The following is an 18,488-nucleotide window of genomic DNA, read 5'->3' as shown; positions in this document are numbered from 1 at the left end:
CTGGAGGCCAGAGTCCAAAATCAAGACTCAGCAGGGCACACTCCCCTGAGGCTCACGGGAGGCCATCTTTCCTGCCGTTTCCAGCCTCCCGGCTCCGGGGTCCGTGGCTTGTGGAGCACCTGCCTCCGTCTTCTCACGCTGTCTGTCTGTCCTTCCCATCTCCTTGTCTTTGGTCTCTCTCCCCACTTTCCCTTATAAAGATGCCAGTCATTGGATTTAGGATCCACCCTACATCCAGAATGACCTCATCCCACAATCCTTGACGTGATTACGTCTGTGAAGACCGTGGGTCTAACGCAGGCTACCTTCACGGGCGCTGGGGATGAGGACTTGGCATGTCCTCTGAGGCGGAGGACACTCGTCAATGCACTCGATTTGCCCGAGGTGACCAGCTGGCCCCACCCAGGGCTTCTGGGTACTTTTCCTGCCACCGGACGGTGCTGTCAGGTGGCCTGTGCTGGCCTCTTGGCCCTTTGGGCATGTGCTCCTCTGTGGCAGCAGACCTGGTCCCTTCCTCAGTTTCCACGTCCTGGGCCTGGCCGGAGGGCTGCCCCGGGCAGCCATGCTGTGTGTGTGTGGTGGAGGGTGGGGAGACGGGGGGCGGGACCAGAGGCGACTGGCTGAGCATCCAGGCTTCCTAAACTCCCAGCCTTGGCTGAGGCCCCCAGAAGTGTGTCTGGCGCACATGCCCCAGGGGGCCGAGTGAATCTGTGGGAGCCCCAGGGCCCTGCCATTAGTCCCTGGGCCACCTTGGAGCAGGGCTGGGTGTGGGCCACCTGCACGTGATGAGAGGGAGGGCCGTCCTGGAGGCTCCCTGTCTGTCCCTGCAGCCTGGCTGAGGCTCCTGGCTGGGCCCTGGTCTCATGGGCCTGCCCTGCTCTGCTCCTGCCCTTCCTCTGCCTGAGCCCTGCCCTCAGGATTGCTCAGTGGAGGGCCGCTGTGCTGAGACTCCCATGCTGTGTGTGTGCCTCGCTGTCTGGGAGGAAAGAAAGTGCAGACAGTTCCCAGAAGGCTCTGGGCAGAGGAGAGGAGTGGGTCTCACGTGCGTCCTCCCTGTTGGATCGGGTCCTAGAGGAAAGGGTGGAAGGAAACAGAGATGCTGTCAGTGGGCCGTGCTGGCCTGTCTTACACACAGACAGCTCACCTGCCCCTCCCCGCCCCCCGGAGGAGCCGGCCACCTGGGCTCAGGAGTTCCTCCCGCTTCTTGCCTACAGGAGGTTGGAGCAGAACTTCTTCAACTGCAGCTGTGACATCCGCTGGATGCAGCTGTGGCAGGAGCAGGGGGAGGCCAAGCTCAACAGCCAGAACCTCTACTGCATCAGCACCGAGGGCTCCCAGCTGCCCCTGTTCCGCATGAACATCAGCCAGTGTGGTGAGTGCGCCGCCCCGCCGCCTCTCGGCCCCGGGGAGGGAGGCGTCCCTCAGACTCCAGGGATGGCACCCCTCCCTCTCCCCCTCCCCCTCCCCGCCTTGAACTTGGCCCTGGTGCACATGTGGCTCACCTCTTCCCTCCTGGGCACTCCTGCCCCTCCTGAGCTGCCATGGGAGGCTAGCTTCGGGGATGCAGAGAGGGGTTCAGTGCGCCCCTTCTCATCAGACCCCAGTACTTCCTGCCTGGCAGTCACTTGCCAGCCAGACCTGAGCATGTGTCCTCGCAGTGTGGCCCCCAGACCTTCTGTATCAGGGGCGTCTCAGGTGCTTTTAGAAAGGCAGGTGCCTGGGCCCAAGCACAGACCGTGACCCCAGGTGTCTGGGGTCCCCAGGATCTCAGAGCTCATTTTGGAGGGCCAGCTTCCCAAGGTGGAGCTGCCATCTGACTTCTTGCTGGAGCTGCCTCCCCGCCCCTCCCGTTTGGGGGAGTCCAACCACAGCAGCTTCAATTCCCCGGGTGATGTCTACTGGGCAGGCGGTGTGACTTCTGGGGCTCGGGGGCTCCTGAGAGCTCCAGCGGGTGATGTTGGCGTCATTGTTGGGGCCACGTCTGGGAGTCAGTATTTGCCTGTCCTCTCTGCCCCCGTCTCCAGACATCCCGGAGATCAGTGTGAGCCATGTGAACCTGACCGTGCGGGAGGGCGACAACGCCGTCATCACGTGCAATGGCTCTGGCTCGCCCCTGCCCGATGTGGACTGGATGGTCACCGGGCTGCAGTCCATCAACACCCACCAGGTAGGCACCTCAGCTCGGGCTGCACCAGGAGGCTGGGACCCACCACCTCTTAGTCTTAATGAGATGCAAGAGTCCAAGCAAGAGACAGGAAGAGAGGGAAGAAGAGGACAGTCGTGGTCCTGTCTCTCCAGGAAGGGACACGGAGACCTGATCTTAGACACGCGAGGGAACTTCTCAGTGCCTCAGTTTCCTCACCTGTAAAATGGGTACAGGGCTGCCAGGCACCTCACGTGAGGCTGAGGGAGCCCTTGACTGGAGAGAGCCTGGCCCTTGGTCAGTGTGCATTCGCTGGATGAGCCTCCTTTACCTTCCACTCAGCTTTTCCTTTTTTTTTTTTTTTTTTATAAATATGTTTTTATTGATTTTTAGAGAAAAAGGAAGGGAGAGGGACAGAGAGATAGAAACATTGATGAGAGAGAGACATGGATTACCTGCCTCCTGCACGCCTCCTACTGGGGATGGAGCCCGCAATCCGGGCATTGAATGCCCTGACCTGGAATCGAATTGTAACCTCCTGGTTCATAGGTCGTCGCTCAACCACCGAGCCACACTGGCCAGGCTTAGCTTTTCCTTCTGCTTCCAGAAGCTGTTTAGGGTTAGGTGGGGGAGCTGCCCGTGAGAAACTGTCTGATGGTTGTCCTTTTACTGGCGTTTTAGACAAACCTGAACTGGACCAATGTGCACGCCATCAACCTGACGCTGGTCAACGTGACGAGTGAGGACAACGGCTTCTCCCTGACGTGCATCGCAGAGAACGTGGTGGGCATGAGCAACGCCAGCGTCGCCCTCACCGTCCACTGTGAGTGGACGCCATGGAGGGGGTGGCTGTGCGCACGCCGGGCAGGAGGCTGGTCTACCAGGAGGGGCAAGTCAGTGCTGGGCTAGTGACCCCAGGAAGGGGCGTCCCTGCCTCTCGGAAGCCGGTGCCTCCCGCTCAGCTGTGCCTTCACGACTCCCGGTTTGACCCGTCGGCCTAAAGGTCGTGAGAGGGAGCCCTCCAGCCCTGGAGATCAGGGCGCTCGGGTCGAGACAGACATCACTTCCGCTCTGTTGGGGGGTGACGGGGGGCCACCTCTGATTCCCCGAGTCTTTCCCGAGCAGGGTGGGGGTGAGAAGTGGGATTCCCAGGCCAGCTCCTGGGAGCTCTGTGTCCTGGCACCAGCTGGCCTCTCCCTGGCAGACCCTCCGCGCGTGGTGAGCCTGGAGGAGCCCGAGCCGCGCCTGGAGCACTGCATCGAGTTCATGGTGCGCGGCAACCCGCCGCCAACCCTGCACTGGCTGCACAACGGGCAGCCCCTGCGCGAGTCCAAGATCATCCGCGTGGAGTTCTACCAGGAGGGCGAGGTGTCCGAGGGCTGCCTGCTCTTCAACAAGCCCACCCACTACAACAACGGCAACTACACCCTCATCGCCAAGAACCCGCTGGGCACCGCCAACCAGACCATCAACGGCCACTTCCTCAAGGAGCCCTTCCCAGGTGAGGCCCCGCGCTCCGGGGCGCCCGGAGTCCATCCCGGAGCTCGGGGGGAGGAACGGGGCCTGGTGGCTGGAGAGGAAAGGCAGCAGCCACAGTGATCCTGTTACCATGGCAACCAAACATACACGGGAGCGTAGTCAGCCACCCCCAGCGTTGTGTGTAAAATGGATGAAGTGTCTGGTTTCCAGCAGCTGTCACTGTTCACACCACGACCCCTGAGAAGTACCCAGTTGGGCACAGGAGGGCACAGCATGTTCCGGTGGAGGAAGCAGGGTCTTGAGAGTTGGACAAGAAGGGCAGAGACTCTTGTGGGTACCCAGCCTTCTCTTCGACGGGAGACTCTGGGCACAGTATTTGCTTCTCAGAGCCTCTGTTTCCTCATCTGTGGAATGGGCACGATTGCACTGCTCCCGTAATGATCCTGAAGCTCTCAAACGGCTTAAGGGGTACAAAGCACCCAGTGACGGTTCAATGGCCTTGTCGCGGGGGCTGCAGGGACGCTCCGCCCAGCTCCGCCTGTAACGGGCGAGTGAGCCACCCTCCTTCTCCTTGCTGGTTAGGGTCCAGGCGGCCGGGTCTGCGCGTGCCCGTCCCACCCCCCCCCCCACACACACACACTCTGTGCTGAGCGAGCTGATGGGGGTGTCTGATGCTGTCACCTGGGTTGTCGCTAATGTCACCTGCACCTGGGTAGTAACTGAAGTAATGGAAGGAAGACCTTTGAACATCTGGGAGGCGATTCTGTCTTTGTCTGGGCGAGAACGTGCCAATTACCTTCCTGACGTGGGAGGGGTTAGGGGAAGTGGTTGCGGCTTCTCCCTGTGGGTTCGGCAGCCGCTGCATTTCTGTTCAGGAAGCCGTGTGTCTTTGACGGCCTTGGCGATTTGTGCCGGGAACATGCTGGGTGACCTCTGGGCCTTCGGTCCCCAGAAATCATGGGTTCTAATGAGATGAAGGGAAGTGTAAAGTCTGGCGCCTCTCTCTCTCTCTCTCTCTCTCTCTCATGCTTACGCGCACGCACACACACACACACAGGCAGGGAGAGGCTGGCTCTGTGCGGCATCTGCTTGTGTGAAGGTGACTGAACAGCCACAGAGAACCAGGGCAGCCGCGCCAGGCAGCCTCGTTTATCTTAAAAAACAAACCAACACACCTCGAACTGGGCGCTCCGAGAGGGAGACGGGGGAGAAACCAGGCTGCGTGGGAAGCGGCCTTCTTGTCACTGACATCCAGGGCGTGATGGAGCCACAGTGCATCCGATGCGCTGATGTCTGAGACCCCAGTGGTCCTGTTTGGTCCCCGTTTCCAGCATCATCCCCACTTGGCCCAGTCACAGGCCCGGGAACCTCAGAGGGGCCAGGCCGGCTCTCCTTTGGGAGGCAGGGCGGTCCTGGCCCACACCGTGGGCGTGGCCTTTAGGTGCGGGGTACGGGGCTCCCATGGCCACCACGTGAGCGTGACCTTCCGGGCACACAGGGCTGCGTGGCCCTGTCCCTGCCTGTGCGCCTCTCATGATTGGAGAGGGATGCTGTTGGGAGGAGAGTCTCCGCTCCCTGGTGGGCGAGGAGTTTCCAAAGAGAAGCCTGGGGCCTAGAGAGCGGGTGCGGGTGCTCAGGACCAGGGGAGCCACGCTGGGCTGCTCCCCGGAGGTGTCCTGAGGGCCGCGGGCAGCAGGAAGCTGCAGTGGGCACGGCTTTTCCTTTGCCCTGCGTCCTCGAGGGAGGGAAGCAGCTCTGTGCATCCTCCCGCCACAGACACGGCCTCTGTCCCCAGGAGACGAGGGAGGAGGGGCACAGAGGGCTCATCTGAGGTCCTTCCCTCCAGCCCCAGTGCCCCCGCCAGGGCCACCTGTGCGAAGGTTTGCTTGTTTATGCTCCTGAAGGAAGCGGTGGGTGATGGAGAGGCAGTGACAGGGAAACGATGGGCCGGTGGTGAGTGACAGAGCGGCTGAGCGTCGAGGAGAGTAACTATCTAGGGGACCGGGCGGTGAGCGTCACCCCCGCTGAGCCCTGCATACAAAGGCGGTCTGTGGGTGCTGTGAGGGTGTGGGGACATAATGACCACGTGTGCCCCCTCCTGCTCCCAGGCAGCTCAGCACAGACCTTAAGAGCAGGTCCAGCCGGCGTGGCTCAGGGGTGGAGCATTGACCTAGGAACCAGGAGGTCACAGTTCGATTCTGGTCAAGGGCACATGCCCAGGTTGTGGGCTCGATCTCTAATAAGGGGCATGCGGGAGGCAGCTGATCAGTGATTCTCTCATCGCTGATGTTTCTCTCTCCCTCTCCCTTCCTCTCTAAAATCAACAAAAATATATTAATTAAAAAAAGAGCATCCCGGGAATCTGAAAGGGAATGTTTTGGGAGAAATAGATCTGACAGTGCGGGTCCCTTTTGCTGACTGTTCATGAGCCCGAGACCCACAGAGGGGCGCCAGGAGGTCTCCCCAGTCCCAGGCGCATGTGCTCGGTGACGCACGAGCGCTCCCAGGCTCCAGGCAGGGAGCTGAGCGTGCACGGTGCCCACAGGAGGACATGCTGGTCCCGGGAGGCTCCATGCGGAGCAGCGGGGCTCCGAGTGTGTGTGGCACCTCTCCTCTCGGGCTCTGGAGCCAAGGCTGGGCCCCCTCTCCTCCGTCCTCCCCCCAGATCAGGCGTTTGGTCACCTGCGGTTTAGAAGAGGGTGCTGGCATGCAGGGCACCCTCAGGAATTGGGACTAAGCTCTATTGCTCTCCCCCAGAAGCCCACAGAGTGACAACAGACGAGCAACCTGGGAAGGTGTGCGTACGGCACGCAGGGCTTCCTCGGAAGGAGCCTGCGCAGAGAGCAGCACGTTCCCCACAGTCAGAGGGCGTGTGCTGGGCAGCTTAGTCCAGAGCTCTGCTTACAGCAACGGGTAGCCAGGCCCGGAGCACAGAGGACCCCCTGCAGGGAAGGATGGGTGGATGGGGGTGGATGGACGAAGGAGTTCTCACCCCTCAGGCTAACGCAGTGGTTCTCCAAGGAGGAAGCCGCAATGCCTGGTTAGTCCGGCACATTCTCAAGACCCACCCAGCCCAGACCCGAATCCAAAACTCGGGGGACCAGTAATCTGTTTCTTTAAAAAATTTTTTTAGAATATCTTTAACTTTTCTCTTTGAAATAATATGAAATGAACTACTCCATGCCTCCCAAAAAGTTACAAAATAGTACAAAGAACTTCCTTCTGCCCTTCACCTCACTTCCCCAATGGTTAGCATCTTATAAACCACAGTACAGCGCTCCCAACCAGGGCATTGGCGAGGGCGCGGCACTGCTATGGAATCTGCAGACGTCAGTGAAATATTTTAAAAAATCTCTATTGGTGGAAGTATTACATAGTCCCCCTTTTCCCACTGAGCCCATCTAGCCCGCCCCGCCCCAGCCTTCAGCACACTGCTGTGTGTCATGGGCTTTGCATGTATGCACACACGTTCTTGGTCAGTGGCCCCACGGCCGTCCTTTCCTCCCGGGATCCCACCCAGCCCTGCACCGTGCACTCAGGTGCCACGTCGCTGTGCTCTCCTTAACCTGGGCCAGCTTCTCAGTCTTGCTCTGTCCGGCGCCGTCTGCGCACTTTTGAAGAGTGCTCGCGGGCTGTTTGCTGTCTGCCCGGCTCACCATTCGGGCTCGCCCCATGTGTTCTCATGACTGCACGCCAGTGGTGCGTTTTTGGCAAGCACACCACAGACGTGATGCTGCGCCCTCTGTCCGTCTGTCCATCTTGTCGCCGGGGATGCTAACCTCATCACTGGGTCAGGATGGAGTCGGCCAGGTCTCTCCATTGCGAAGTGACTCCTTTCCCTTTGTCTGTAGTAAATACGGTATTGGGATGTTTGTAAATATCTTGCTTCTCACCGCTCTTCCGCACGTTAATTTAAGCATTCAGTGATGCCCGCGACAATGACTGCTGTGCGATTTGCCAAGTGGTGATTTTTCTGTTCCCATCCTTCCCTCTGCATCGACTGACTGGAATTCTACTGCAAGGAAGAGCTTTCTCTTCTCACTCATTTGTCGATTCGTTTATTTATTTGCTCTTGGTATGGACTCAGGGGTATTTATTTTGTCCTATGCCTCATGACCCATGTGTTCGTTGGCCCTGGCGGCGCTAACGAAGTACCAGAGCCTGGGGTGTGTGTGGGGGGGAGGAGGGCTTAGACAACAGAAATTTACTTCCTCACGATTCTGGAGGCTGGAGGTCGGAGGTCAAGGTGTCAGCAGGGCTGGTTTCCTGAGGCCTCCCTCCTGGGCTTGCAGGCGGCCGCCTTCTGCCCATGTCCTCCCAGGTCTTCCCTCTGTGCACCTGTGTCCTAATCGCCTCTTTTTATAGGGACGCCAGTCGTATTGGATTAGTGCCCACCTGATGACCTCATTTTCACTTAATCAGCTCTTTAAAGACTGTCTCAGATCGTCATAGTCTAATGCACTGGGGTCAGGACTGCCACACATAAATCCGGGGCGGGTGTGACTCAGCGTGTGACAGCCCGTGGCTGTCGCCATCATCCTGCTGCTCACATGGTCCCAGGGCTGGCCGTCGGGGACCGCCCCACGGGGCTCCGTGTCCTTCCTCCACGCCCCTTGAATTCCCGAGCACGTTCTCACTTTCCAGTCCTTTTCCTGAAATGATGGCTTCTCCCAGGGGCCCTCACTCCTTTCACTGGGGAATCGATGGTGAGCACCCCCTGGGTGACTCTGTTTCAGGCTGGGTTCCGAGACCCTCTGCGAGGGCCCAGGCTCGGACCTGAGTCCTGTTTTCAGATGAGTGAGATTCCACCAGGGAGTTCATTTCTCTCAGCCTGTTTCCTTCCTGTTAAATGGGGGTAATCCCGCCTACCTCCTAGGAGGGGTTGTCAGGACTGAGTGGCACGCGACAGAAAGCGTTTAGCACAGCCCCTGGCTCACAGCCGCCGTCTAGTGGTGCTAAGCTTTCATCATCAGGTGAGCCCCCGCTGCGGCTCAACAGTGCCATCGGGGGCTGGGGCCCTGTGGGGTGCCCAAGGATGGCACAGTGACCTGCTCGGATGACCTCCGCACTCCATTTGGGGAATGCGGTCTTGAGGTCGCAGCTGGCATTTGCAGGGGGCCCAGGGAAGCCCACGTGGCCGCACTTCTCTGGGCTCTAGTGTACCAAGGTCCCCGCACGCCAGCGACCGGGAGGAGGGGACCCTGTCTCAGATTAACTCCCCATCTCACTTTGGTCCCTGGCTGGGTCGGGCCATTTCTCTTGAAATCGGGAACTTGTGTTTATTTCTTCTGCCTTGGGAACACCAGCCTCCTACAGAGGCAGCGGGGCGTGGTGCCGGGGTCACGCGCCCAGGACTTGTGTTCCCAGCTGCTGGGGTAACGTGGGGTCACCGTGAGTGGGGAGGTCGTGGCTGTTAAGATCGCAGTGCCCCCCGCTCTGCTATTGATGACGCCGGTTAACAACCTCTTTGTCTCTTTTGCAGAGAGCACGGATAACTTTGTCTCCAGTAAGTCCGCTCTACCTTTTGCTTTGAAGCTGGTTTATTCTGAGCCTTTGGGTAACCATGGAATCCAAATAGTCCTCTGCCCCAGGCCGCCCAGCACGTCGGAGTGACCGAGAAAGGGGACTACAGAGTGGACATGTGCTCCAAGCCCACCTCCTGGGCAGCCGCTTGTGCCTCAGTGTCCCCAGGGCGTTCCCTAGGCCTGACCGTGTTGTGGGTCTCCCCGCCTGGATGGAAGGGGTGGGGGCGGGAACACCTGGGCTTGCACATGCCCGGTGGAGAGACCTTGTCCATCTCAGCTGTTCCTGAACCTGGAGCCTCTCAACCTGCTAGTGTTTTTCACCTGTTCCCAGGGCCCAGAGCGTGGCCGGGCCCCCCTCGCATAGAGTGGTGATTGACAGGGTCTCCTGGTGGCCTGGTGTGTCCTCACGTGGGATCACGAGGCTCAGTGTACAAGTGATTGGGGCGGGACTAGACAGTCCCCGAAGGGTCTGGTGTTCTGCTCTCGGGCTGTGGGAGACATGGCTTTTCCCTCGCTCCCTGTGGTGGGGGAGGCTGAGATGGTGGCCAGGACGGCCTGGGACACCCTGCTGCCTGGCACCGAGGTGAACAGCCTGAGATGCTGTATTTGCCCTCCGTCCTAGAGGACGTGCGTCTCACAGAGCGGCCTTCCAGGGGCGCTGAGTCGGGGCCTCCCCTGCCCAGGAGGTGATTCCAGGTGGAGGAGACTGACACCGGTTCCCACCAGCCTCGCTGGTCAGCGGCGCTGGCTGCTTAGCCTGAGCTGCCGCTGCGTTTTGAAATCTGCACTAGGGGGTGGGTCGTGGGCTGTGTGTGGGGCTCCAGGCTCCTGGATCTCATTGAGGGTGAAGAGGGGGCGATGAAGGGGCCTCGGGGAGCCACGGAGGCGGGTGAAGAGGCGGGGGGCAGGGATGGAAGAGCATCGGGGAGCCGCAGGGGAGGGAGGGGGTAGGAGCCAGGGGAGGGGGATGGGAGAGCCTGCAGCAAAGAACAGTCGGTGACAGCCACTGTCACCACCAAAACGTGGGGAATCCGGACCCTGGCTGGGACCCCAAACTGTTTTCTTGTTGTTGTTGCGCTGTTTTATGCAACAGCTCAGGGTCCTCGTTGCCCGGGTGCCATTCTTTACTCTGAGAATGGGGGTGGGGGTGAAGGTCCCGCGTTCCTCATGGAGCCTGCCCCTGGCTGTCACAGCCGGGCAGCCAGGCGGGGCCTTGGTCTCTGGGGAGGTCGGGCAGTAAGAGCAGGTTCAAGGGCATGCTGTCCAGTGTGGACTCCGGGCGTTGGGGAGCCGGTGGGGCTGGCACGGAGCCCCCCTGGCCAGGAAGCTAAGCCTCCTCCTTTCCGTTTGGTTTTCAGTCTATGAAGTGAGCCCCACTCCTCCTATCACTGTGACCCACAAGCCAGAGGAGGACACTTTCGGGGTGAGTTACTTCTGGGCTGGGAGGGGGCCGTTTTCACATTTCATCCGAGCAGCGGACGCTCCGGTTCCGTCTCGCTCGGAGCCCCGGACGTCAGGCAGGAAGAGCCCTGACGAGTGACCTCCTTCCAGACGCGGAGTCCTCCCTTGTTTGAGGAGAGTAATTCATTGTTTGAGGAAGCATTGCGGCTCTGCTCCCTCCCAGCCCAGGGCCGGGAGGGAGCGCCGGGAAACCCCCACGCTGCTAGGAGCCTGGCTGGGCCTGATTCGAAGGGGCTGCTTATTCTGCAAGCCTCGTAGGAAGTCAAAGTTACCCCACCAGCTCCCTGGGTGGGTGTCCAGGCCCTCCCCCACCCCCGACTGCCAGAGCCTGAGATTTCTCGGGGAAGAGTCCAGATCTCCCAGAATTCCCTGGTTAAGAGTATTCTGTAGAGAACGTCCATGTGCATATGCAGAATTGGCTCGCTAACTAAACAGCAACACGAGAGACAGAGTCCTCGCGAGGCTTCCGAGTGCATCTGTGCGGCCGCCCCATGCCAGGGGCTCAGAACCCCGAGCCGCTGATGTTTCCCTAATCGGGGTGGGTCCTTTGTTAACCGGATGCTGTTAGGGCCTCATCATTACTGCCTCTGAAGCAGGGCTGGGGAGCCTTTGTTCTGCCAGGGCCATTGGCTGTTTACAACATCCTTCCCGGGCCGTACACAGTGGTCAGCCTGAAAACGAGCCTGCTGTGTTCGGCCGCACACTGAATGAACTCACCCCGAATGCCTTGGCAGGGCCAGGCCCCATGAGCTCACCGGCCGTGCACGGCCCGCGGGCCGGACGTTCCCCACCCCGGCCTAAAGGCTCCTGTGGGCGGCAGAGTTCCCTGCGGGCTCCTGCGACAAAGTAACTGTCCGGACGCTTTGCCCCCCAGGTGTCCATCGCCGTGGGGCTCGCCGCCTTTGCCTGCGTGCTGTTGGTGGTCCTATTCATCATGATCAACAAATACGGCCGGCGGTCCAAGTTTGGAATGAAGGGTAAGGGGGCCTTGCGTTGGCCAGGGTCTCATGGGGGGGCGGGTGGGTGGGGGGCGTGTGGCTCTCTTCAATGCTGTTTCCGCTTCCCCGGCTCTCGGAGGGGGGGCCTCTGTTATTCCCTGAAGGGGCCTCCTCCCGCCTGCACCGTTACTGTGTGGGTAATGATGGGCTGAACGCTGCGCTGGGATCTGTGGGCGCCCATGGGAGCCCATGGTTTTGCTGGGACAGCGGGCGGGTGCACGAGGGTGATTTGGGAGGAAAGTTGCATTTGCGGGCCAATGAGCGGACTTGTTTCTTTTCATTACTTGTTGTTTGAGTAACTTGGTTCTTTTCTCGCTGCCCCCATGTGCGGGGTGGTGAGAAGGTCCTAGCAGGGTTAGATGTAGGGGGGCTCCAGGCAGAGTCCCAGGGCGGGTGCCGCGAGCCCTCTGCCCGCCTCAGTGCTGGCCAGCTTCCGAGACCTACACACTCCGCCCTGTCACCGCCGGGGTGGGCGAGGATGTGGCTCTACGCCGAGGCTTGGGTGGGGGAATGGCACGGAAGGGGTCACCATGGCGAATTAGCGTGCATCTGCCGGGTCCCTGGGCCCCAGGGGTGGATCTGACCAAATAAAGCGTCTGGCTCAAAGGAGGCTGGGCCCTTGAACTGCAGAAACTTGACCTTCACGCTACACTCCCAGCCAGGTTTCCTGCATGGCTGATGGGAGATGGGAGATGGGCAGGGTGGCTGATGGGAGGTTCCAGGAGCCATCGGGGGGCCCAGCTGGGGTTCAGGTTGGGGTCTTCTGGGGAGATCATGGGAGCCAGAGAGATGCATTTCTATGCGTCAACACGTGACCTGGTGTGTGTGTGGGGGTTCTGGCCTTGGGCTCTGGGACTGACAGCAGGTGTGTGCGTGGGATTCATGGGGACAGTGGTCCCTGGACTCGCATGTGAATGCTGCGTGTTCGTACCCGGCGGGCGGAGCGGGTGGTTGGAATGGGACTGGTTCGTAGCTTTCCTCGTATTCTCACAATGTTCACGACTCCCCTAAGAGCCCAGAACACTGCTCTGTAGCAAGAGACACCCACAGAAACACAGGAAGGCAGGGGACGCGGGGCGCCGCCCGGCCTCCCGAAGCCGGGGCCTCTGCGCTCGCTTTCTGCCCCTGACTCAGCTGAGCGGATCGCAGCCCGGCCGGCCAGGTTTCCCCGATCGGATGAAATATTTTGACCCAGCGAAACACGCGTGCCAGCGAATGATAAAGAAGGGACAGAAGTCTGGCCTGCTGCCGCTTGACTTCAACACGACCAGGCCCCTGTGGGCACCCTGATTGCAGATGTCTTATCTGCCAAACGGTTTCACAGGGATGGGCGGTGGACGGCCACCGAGCGCGCTCCCGGCCCTCGATCTCGGCATGATCCGTGGGCTCTGGCTTTGGGGCTGGCGCTGTTGCTGTGAGCCTGCCCCAGCCTGGGCAGCATGGAGCACGGGTTTTCCTATTAACTGTCCCAGTGTCCGGAGCAGCGGGGCCTGTGTCGGACGCTTAGGCAGCACCAGGTGCCTCTTGCTCTGTGTAATCACCTCTGAATGCTGTCCCCTTGGCAATACAGACGCCTCCTATTAGTCCACGTTTCTCCAGCTGGGACCACCCCGCCCCCACCCGGTCCGGAGGAGGATGGGAGCTGAGGGAGGAGTCTTGCTCCCCAGGCTCAGAGGACATCCTGCATTTCTTCCGGGAAATGTGGGGGACCGCGTGGCAAGGCAGCGGGAGCTGGAAGGTGGGGAGGGAAGCGCGTCAGGAACTGCTGGCCGGGCTTCGGGATTACCCTGGGCGCCCCATGGGCCAGCGCTGCCTGTCATCCCCGGGGTTGGAGGGGCGCGGGTCTCCGATGGGCACTCCAGGAGCGCCCCCCGGGAGTCAGCACCAGTTAATAGGCACTTAGAGCAAAGTGGTTGCCGATTTGATTATGATTGGGGGTTATTACCATTTTTCCATAAACAGATGGTAACTGCCCTCTGAGTGGCTGGGAGAGCCGTGCCAGCGTCTTGATTTGGAGGGGCTGGCTCCTGCCAACACATCTCAGGGGCTGCTGCCGCGCGGATGTCTCGTTATCCCTCTGGTTAGCTGCCCGGTTGCAGGGAAGCATCGGGCGTGGGAAGGAGTCATTCCGCCCCGGCTCCTAACCTTGGAACGTGGGGCTCAGGGCTCCTTCCCGCTGCTGGGGGGCGGGGGGAGGGGCTGGGAGGGAGGTACTGGACGTCCAGGGCTGGGCTCTAATGGGACGGAGGGGAGTATCGTGTGTCTGCAGCCAGGAGCACAGAGCAGGGGTCGGTGCCGGAGAAATAACGAGGATGTAGATGGAGGCTACTCAGACCATCGGAAAGGGCCCTGGGCCCCGGCCAGGGAGGGCACGGCTGGCACCATTGATGAGAGCTGCTTTTTCCAGGTGGGGTCAGGGGTCAAGTGCAGTGCCAAGCAGCAGTGAACCTGGTAAAGGACCTGGCATTCCTGACTTCCTGCACTAAGTCCCTTCTTCCTTCTGCTTGTCCAGTCAGTGCTCAGTGCTCCACAAGACCCCAGTGCCTTTGCTCAGACCGCCTCGAAGGGTGCCCACCCCACGGCTTCATGAGTTCCCAGGTCCCTCTCCTCGCGGTCTTCACGCCCCCACGCAGGCCTGCTTGGCGCCCAGGGCGGGCGCGGCCCTCTCACGGGCCTTTATAGCCTCACCCACATGCACCTCCTTCCCTGGCGTCGAGGCTGCCTCCCCAGCTCGCCCCTGGTGCGGCCACCGTTGGGCCTGGGGTCAGATCTCTATCGGCTGCCTAAGAGCTGTGGTGCTCACGTGACTCGTTAACTATCCCGGCCCCCGTGTCCTTGCTGACAAATGAGAGGGATAATCCTTACCAGGCAGGGTTTTATGAGAATTAAATGAAATTATGTATATCAAGCAATTAGCTTCGTCCCTGGCCATGTAGTAATCGCTCAGTGACTGTGGCGAGGGGAGCAGTGATTATGGCTTTTGCTCCATTCACACAAGCCGTGAGTAATGCACAGGCCCATCGTGCATTGGGGCTTTAAAAAAAATCGCAATGGCCCGGCCGCTCCCCTGACCAGTGAAGTCAGAATCTCAGTAGTTTCTAAGGCTGCCCAGGTGTGCTAGGCCAGTGTGGCCCAGTGGTTGAGCATCGACCTAGGAACCAGGAGGTCATGGTTCAATTCCTGGTCAGGGCACATGCCCGGGTTGCGGGCTCGATCCCCAGTCGGGGGCGTGCAGGAGGCAGCCCATCCATGATTCTCTCTCATCATGGATGTTTCTATCTCTCCCTCTCTCTCTAAAAATCAATTTTTTAAAAAAGAAAAGACCTCAGCTGACTGTTTTAAAGCTGCTCAGGTGATGTCAGGGGGCAGCCCAGGTTGTGACCCCGAGTTGTGGCCTCCCTGCTTCTCTCTGGCAGAGCACCACCCCTTTGGGATGTAAGCAGATGGGAGGGGGCGCGCTCATCGACTGGGACCCCAGTATGTGCCAGGCCCTGTGCTTGGCCCTTTATCTGCATGTTCTCATTTGATTTTCACCATGAACTTGAGATACACAAATTATTGTCGCTGTTTCTTATCTGAGCTTCAGGAAGGATGAGTGACTCGCTTCATGTCCGGCCTCAGCTGGCTTCAGGGAGAAGGACCAAGAGACAGGGGCGGGGCCAGGGCACTCGCTCCTCCTGTTTCCGCCTCCTCTCCCCCCTGCAGCACACTCCTCCAGCGAGGTGACTCTGCACCCCGGTTTCCCCGCCCTCTGTGTGGGGGCTGGCCGCCACTCCTGTCCACCTGCAGTGTTAATGGCCAGCTGCCTGCCGCTGCTGGGGCCCTGGCCAGCCATCCGCCATCCGCCACTCCCTGCGCGGTAGGTTGTGCTGTTTGCTTAAGGGAGAGATGGAGCGCCTCATAGAGGCTCCCCGTGGCTGAGGGAGGAGCGGTCGCTGACCGGAAATGGGCGCATTGTTGATGTTTCGGTTTTTACTGCCATGAACTCCCAGGCACTCTGTTGGGTTGGGGAGTTTGTGCACAGAGTCCCAGGGGGCGGGGCATCGTCTCTGGAGTCCTTCTGGATGGAAAAGGGCTCTCGAAACTGGGGTCCCAGTCACATGGTAGCCCCAGGAAAGCTCGTGTCTCCATCACAGGCAATCTAGAAAATGCCGAAAGAAAATCAGTGGTAATTCTGTTATTCTGTAATCACTCCTCTTAGTGTAATCAGTAAAGCGTGTGCGTGCAAGCATGGGATGTGAATGTGCGCAGACCTCTGTGACTGCACGTCCTGAGTGTCTGTGGTCACGTGCATAGTCTGCACATATCTTCAAGTGAAAATGGTCTTGAGCAATCCAGTTATGTGCCGTATTTTTTCACGTAATGTTTCTTAAACATTTCTCTATCTCATCCACCGTCTCCATAGCGCTTCCATTACTCTGCAAAGCTGACTTTTCTTGCTTGCTTGCCTTCTGCTTTTCACGTGGCTTGTGTATTATATACCATTTCGCTTGGTTAATTCAGAAGTTAATTCCTTTGCCCAGAGGGTGCGTGGCAGAGGGCCCGAAGGCGCATGGATGAAATGTGAATGAGTGCGAGGAGGACACGGGCCGCGCCTGCTCCGCGGCTGGGCTCCCCGCGGCTCCCACTGCGCGCGTCTCGCCCGGCTTTGTTCCGGAGGCGGCAGGTAGAGAGGCTGGGCAGGAGCCAAGCGAACCTGTTTCTGCTGGCAGGCAGCGGCCGCAGCCACCGCCTCTGTGGGCAATTACGGATCACCCGCTGTGGGCCGTTTCAAAGGCCTTGAGGGACGAGCTCCTCGCTGAGCAGAAACCAGTGTGGAAGCTGCGAGGGACGCAAATGAAATGTGTAATGGTAGCAGCAGAACCCTCCATCACACGCACACACACAGCAGCACATGCTGGGGGGGCGGGGAGGAGGGCTTGGGAAGCCGTGGCTGTGGGCACGGGCTCTGGGCTGAGGCGGGGGCTGGAGGCAGACCTGATCCTTTCTCTGGGTCTTGGGCAAGTCACTTCGACTCCCTGAGCCTCAGTCGCCCGCCTTTGTAGATTACATACGAAAACACGCAGGGCAGCGGCTCCCACGTGGTCCGGGCTCAGAAAGTGACCGTGTGTGTGTGTGTGTGTGTGTGTGTGTGTGTGTGTGTGTGTGTTTCCACTCGTGAGAACCCTTCCTTTTGATGAACTTCAAGAACTTTATAAAAGTTATTTTATTCAACCGCTATAGGAAGCAGCAGGAAAAGGCACAGCCCTGCTCTCGTTGTAAAGAAAGTTAAATCCAGACCAAGGGCAGCGGCCTAGCAGGGCTGGCGGGAAGTGTGTCCCGAGGACTCAGGAGGGACGGGTTCTCCTGCCCCCGGGGTGAAGGGGTGTGGCCTGGGGCAGCACCTGCTCTCCCTGCTCCCCCACGAGCCACCTGGCGGGGCCACCTTATTCCTGTGGCCTCTCCCCGGCCAGCCCGCTGTCCTGTCGGTGGTGTGGCTCTGTCAGTGGCCCCTCCTGCAATGCCGCCCTACTTCTGTATGGACGTCTCTGGGGCACTCAGCATGGACGGCCAGGCCAGTGCTCGCTGCTCCTGTGAGGTCCAGGGCAGTGGCCTGGACGTGCCAGTGCCAAGAACACTCTGGGAGCCGTGATGACGATCACGTCCATGGCCTCCCCAGGATGCACTTGCTTCCTCTCCCCGAGTGTGGTTCGGTTTGAGTTATTGATGATCATCCTTCCTGTTCACTTGGGAAGATGAATGAAGTTGAAGTGAGGGGGCCCTGCACAGCCTTCTTGGCTGAAGATGCTGAGACGTCAGTCCCTGGAGAGTCCCGGGCCTGGAGCAGGGGGGGCTCACCACCCAGGTGAGGGAGGTCGTGGGGTCCCACTAGGCTGAATGGCAGCCCCTTCGCAGAGGCAGAGGGGGGTGCAGCTCCGTGTTCTAGACATGCAAGGGTGGGTGAGTAGAGAACCGGCCCTTGGTTCTGGCCCCTTCACCTCCTCTGGTGGGTACATCCTCAGGGAGCTGGCCGGAGGAAGGATGAGACGCCGCCGAGATGCAGGGCTCAGACCACAGGAAGGGCCCGGAGAGGACAGTCAGCCAGGAAACGGGCAGAGACGCCCACATACACACAACGCAAAGCAGCTGAACCTCCATGCCGCTGGCGGGGCAGTGGGCACGAGGCGGTCAAGGGCGGCTCAGCAGACGTCAAAACACGGCTGATGGCAGAGCAGGAAGCAGCCAGCAGCTGCCCTCGTCATCCTCATGGAAGACGTGAGGAGGGAACAGGTGACCAAACATTTTGAAGACACGCTGTCAGATTGCAGGAGGGAAAACAGAGGTTGCTCTGAGGAAATGCTCGTCTTCATTAGAGACGCTGGAATGATCGCAGAAGGAGGCTGAGAACTATCTTCACGTGAAAGCTGTCACCGGCACACGTCTGCGCTGGAAGGACTCGCATGCAGCAGGTGTGGACATTCCCACATGCAACCGAAGTCAGCACCCTGGGCACCAGCCTGACAGGAGGAGCTGAGCATGCGCTCTGGGCGCCTGGGCATGCGCCTGACAGGAGGAGCTGAGCATGCGCTCTGGGCGCCTGGGCACGAGCCTGAGAGGAGGAGCTGAGCATGCGCTCTGGGCATCTGGGCAGGAGCCTGAGAGGAGGAGCCGAGCATGCGCTCTGGGCGCCTGGGCACGAGCCTGACAGGAGGGCTCTCGTCCTCGAGGCCGCGGCTGTGGTGACGCCTGTGGTTCCGCCTGCTCCCTGTGCTCCGAGGCCCGAGGCTCCAGGCCGTGTGGCGGGGACAGCCGAGGGGACCCTGCAGGTAGGCCGCGGCCCAGGAGAGGGCGGCCGCCATGGAGGCGGAGGGGACAGCCGCCTCCTCGGGCCCAGTTCCCGCC

General features: G+C 60.1%; 1 protein-coding gene across 1 annotated transcript in view; it reads left to right on the top strand.

Moving 5' to 3' along the window:
• NTRK3 (neurotrophic receptor tyrosine kinase 3) overlaps positions 1-18,488 on the top strand; it is a 223,917-nt gene that overhangs the window by 65,424 nt on the left and 140,005 nt on the right. Inside the window, exons 6-12 of the mRNA XM_054713393.1 lie at positions 1,215-1,372; positions 2,025-2,167; positions 2,825-2,966; positions 3,348-3,644; positions 9,105-9,128; positions 10,506-10,570; positions 11,483-11,585. Of these exons, the coding sequence (XP_054569368.1) occupies positions 1,215-1,372; positions 2,025-2,167; positions 2,825-2,966; positions 3,348-3,644; positions 9,105-9,128; positions 10,506-10,570; positions 11,483-11,585 (932 nt within the window). The remainder of the gene's footprint in view (positions 1-1,214; positions 1,373-2,024; positions 2,168-2,824; positions 2,967-3,347; positions 3,645-9,104; positions 9,129-10,505; positions 10,571-11,482; positions 11,586-18,488) is intronic.

The sequence above is a fragment of the Eptesicus fuscus genome, chromosome 25 (assembly GCF_027574615.1).
Source record: "Eptesicus fuscus isolate TK198812 chromosome 25, DD_ASM_mEF_20220401, whole genome shotgun sequence".
Lineage (NCBI taxonomy): Eukaryota > Metazoa > Chordata > Mammalia > Chiroptera > Vespertilionidae > Eptesicus > Eptesicus fuscus.
Note: the sequence above shows the minus strand (reverse complement) of the source record. Positions and strands in the feature narration are given on the sequence as shown.